Source organism: Macrobrachium rosenbergii, chromosome 1 (assembly GCF_040412425.1).
Source record: "Macrobrachium rosenbergii isolate ZJJX-2024 chromosome 1, ASM4041242v1, whole genome shotgun sequence".
Classification (NCBI taxonomy): Eukaryota; Metazoa; Arthropoda; class Malacostraca; order Decapoda; family Palaemonidae; genus Macrobrachium; species Macrobrachium rosenbergii.
Genome location: NC_089741.1, coordinates 8998207 through 9001468, shown reverse-complemented (window position 1 = coordinate 9001468; position 3262 = coordinate 8998207). Strand labels below are relative to the sequence as shown.

Sequence of the window (3262 nt, the reverse complement as noted above, 5' to 3'; positions counted from 1 at the left end):
AATGACAGAGGCAAAGTTGCCTGTCTCGAACTGCTATACCCAACCTTAAGTGGCCCTGACAACTACTGATCTCCTTAAGGAGACAGGCCACCATGCAAAAGGTGGGCAGAAATCCAGTTTCAATGAGAGAGTCAAAGTTGCCTGTCTCGAACTGGTATACCCAACCTTGAGTGGCCCTGACAGCTACTGATCTCCTTAAGGAGACAGGCCACCATCCAAAAGGTGGGCAGAAATCCAGTTTCAATGACAGAGGCAAAGTTGCCTATGTCTCGAACTGGTATACCCAACCTTAAGTGGGCCTGACAACTACTGATCTCCTTAAAGGAGACAGGCCACCATCCAAAAGGTGGGCAGAAATCCAGTTTCAATGACAGAGGCAAAGTTGCCTGTCTCGAACTGGTATACCCAACCTTAAGTGGCCCTGACAACTACTGATCCCCTTAAGGAGAGAGGCCACCATCCAAAAGGTGGGCAGAAATCCAGTTTCGATGACAGAGGCAAAGTTGCCTATGACTCGAACGGGTATACCCAACCTTAAGTGGCCCTGACAACTACTGATCTCCTTAAGGAGACAGGCCACCATCCAAAAGGTGGGCAGAAATCTGGTTTCAATGACAGAGGCAAAGTTGCCTATGTCTCAAACTGGTATACCCAACCTTAAGTGGCCCTGACAGCTACTGATCTCCTTAAGGAGAGAGGCCACCAACCAAAAGGTGGGCAGAAATCCAGTTTCAATGACAGAGGCAAAGTTGCTTGTCTGGAACTGGTATACCCAACCTTAAGTGGCCCTGACAACTACTGATCTCCTTAAGGAGACAGGCCACCAACCAAAAGGTGGGCAGAAATCCAGTTTCGATGACAGAGGCAAAGTTGCCTGTCTCGAACTGGTAAACCCAACCTTAAGTGGCCCTGACAACTACTGACCTCCTTAAGGAGACAAGCCACCATCCAAAAGGTGGGCAGAAAACCAGTTTCGGTGACAAGCCCACGAGCATCGGCCAGTTATTAGCAAATATCAGCCCTGACGAGAGGAAAATAATAAGAATTGAGAAGACCATTTATAAAATGATGATCTGTTTTATTGGCTTTGTTTGTTTAGTTACTAAAGTGATGAAATGAGATTCAAAGTACACAGGAAATTACTTTAGTGGGTGGGTGGCACCCAGAATTCTGGCTGGACGTTTGTTGGTGCTGTTCCGTCACATTCCAAGGGTCGTTGCGATCGCTTTGGCCCAGTCGATGAGGTTTGCTGGGGGAGGGGTGTTTGGGAGGTGGGGGGACCTCCCGTTGGCTGAAAGCAGTGGGGTTGGGGGATACGGCAGCCAACACCCATCCCAAAGCCTACCCCATCGTATGGACCAAGAAGATCGCGACGACTCCGGAACACGATGCAGCAGCATCAACTCGCATCCAGTCAAAATCCTTCGGTCTTGGTTAGGTTTCTCCTGTTGTTCTTCTTGGCTTCCTTTAATTTTCGTCGTCTTCGTTTTCTTCATGCCATTCATCCTATTGGTCCGCTTCATTTTCTTCATCCCCTTCTTCTTCTTCGTCCTCTTCATTTTCTTCATCCTCTTCTTCCTCTTCGTTTTCTCCATCGCATGCTTCACCCTTCATCTTCCTCTTCTTCGTCTGATTCATCGAATAAGTAAGAATCTTTGAACAGTTTATCTGCGTCCTTTCCTGTGTCCTTTTTTCTTCTTCTGCTTTTTTTCAGTCCTACTCGAGCTATCTTCCGCTGGTTTCAATCTTCCTGTTACTTTCCCGAACTCGACTTCTTCTGGGTTTCCTGCAGCCACTTCGTTCTGAAGTTTTCCATTTTGATCTAGTTCAGCAATTTTGTCTTTGAGAACTTTGTTCTCTTCATCCAGAGCATTATTCTTATTTTCATTTACTGTAGAATTGTTCGCCAAGGCCATTTCCCGTTCTTTTTCTAGATCACCATTTCTTGCAAGAACAACTGGTATTTCTGGCTGTGAGGCTCTCAACTTTTCTTCGAGTTTTGTGGTTACCTGTTTAAGTTTTTTCCTTTCCGCCTCGTGGGCCTTGACTTTGTCTTCTAGGTAACCACAATAAAAATCGTTGTCAGAGGCTTGACTCCGCAGTTCTTCCAGTTTTTGTCGGTTCGCCTCACATTCTCGTTCTTTTTCCTTGAGTTCCTCCTTTAGGTTGTCAACTTCCATTCCTTTCTGGATTAGTGCGGCTTCGTACTCTTCCATTTTCATTCTCATCTCGTTGTTTAAATCATCATTCCTTTGGATTAGAGATGCTTCATTATTCTTCATCTCGCCAATTTCATGAAGGAGGCTCAAGTTTTTGTCCTCAGCCTCCTTCCTGGCCTCCTTCAGTTGAGAGATCATTTGCGTAGCGTCGTGAACGTCATCTTCGAGTCTTGCGACAGCATCTCGAGCATGTCGGCCAGTCTTCTTTTCCTCAATGTAGAAGTTTCCAAGAAGTCCTCCGAGAATAAGAACCGTCGCGTTTTGACCAATAAAATATCCAAGGTTTGAGATAACACTTCCATTTACAAGAGATATCACTGCTCCAGGACGGATCAGAGCCATTAAGTAGTTCACAACAAAATAAACTTTGCCTAGTAGAGACATGGTTAACTTTCTTTCAACCTGATCGAAATGCTAGAATCAGAAAATGCCACTGAGCTTCGGGGATTCCAAAGATCGTTATTTCGGCTTCAACGCGATTCTTTCTTCGTGAGATTCCTCACGGAGCCTTCGAAAGCACTTGGAGAAGTTTGCGGAATGGCATAAGAGGCTCCTAAAGACGTCGACGGGTTCAGAGATAGTGTTAATGAAGACGACCGTGAAGATGAAAAAATAAATGTCTTCGACGGACAAGTGACTAAAACGGAAGTTAGAGCTTTTATCTTTTCAATCACAGTTGATTATGACAAAAACAGAATGAAAAATTAAAAATTAGACAAAAAACAAGTATTTAAGCCATTTTGATGAGAGAAGTCTAAATTTCTTTAGTTCACACACACACACACACATACGTTATAATTCTTCTTGAGTGTACGTTATCCTCGGGATAATGAACTGGATATTATACAACATTATTTTGTAAAAATTGATATTATATATATATATATATATATATATATATATATATATATATATATATATATATATATATATATATATATATATATGTATACATATATGTATATATATATATATATATATATATATATATATATATATATATATATATATATATATATATATATATATATATATATATATAT

The 3262-nt window shown here is 42.1% G+C and overlaps 1 protein-coding gene across 1 annotated transcript; it reads right to left on the bottom strand.

Annotated features, from left to right (window-relative positions):
* Window positions 1–1506: 1506 nt before the first annotated feature.
* Window positions 1507–2603, bottom strand: LOC136839362 (uncharacterized). Its single transcript, XM_067105276.1, has 2 exons — window positions 1758–2603; window positions 1507–1629 (listed from the first exon to the last, which is right to left on the bottom strand). Exons 1-2 carry the CDS (start codon window positions 2601–2603, stop codon window positions 1507–1509), a joined length of 969 nt encoding a protein of 322 aa, XP_066961377.1.
* Window positions 2604–3262: the final 659 nt, after the last annotated feature.

What these genes read in the sequence shown, in the direction of transcription:
- LOC136839362 (XM_067105276.1), bottom strand. Translation starts at nt 2,603, where the DNA reads ATGTCTCTACTAGGCAAAGTTTATTTTGTTGTGAACTACTTAATGGCT. An exon ending in AAGAAGTCGAGTTCGGGAAA is followed by an intron (nt 1,630 to 1,757) that starts GTAACAGGAAGA and finishes TCGATGAATCAG; the next exon opens with ACGAAGAAGAGGAAGATGAA.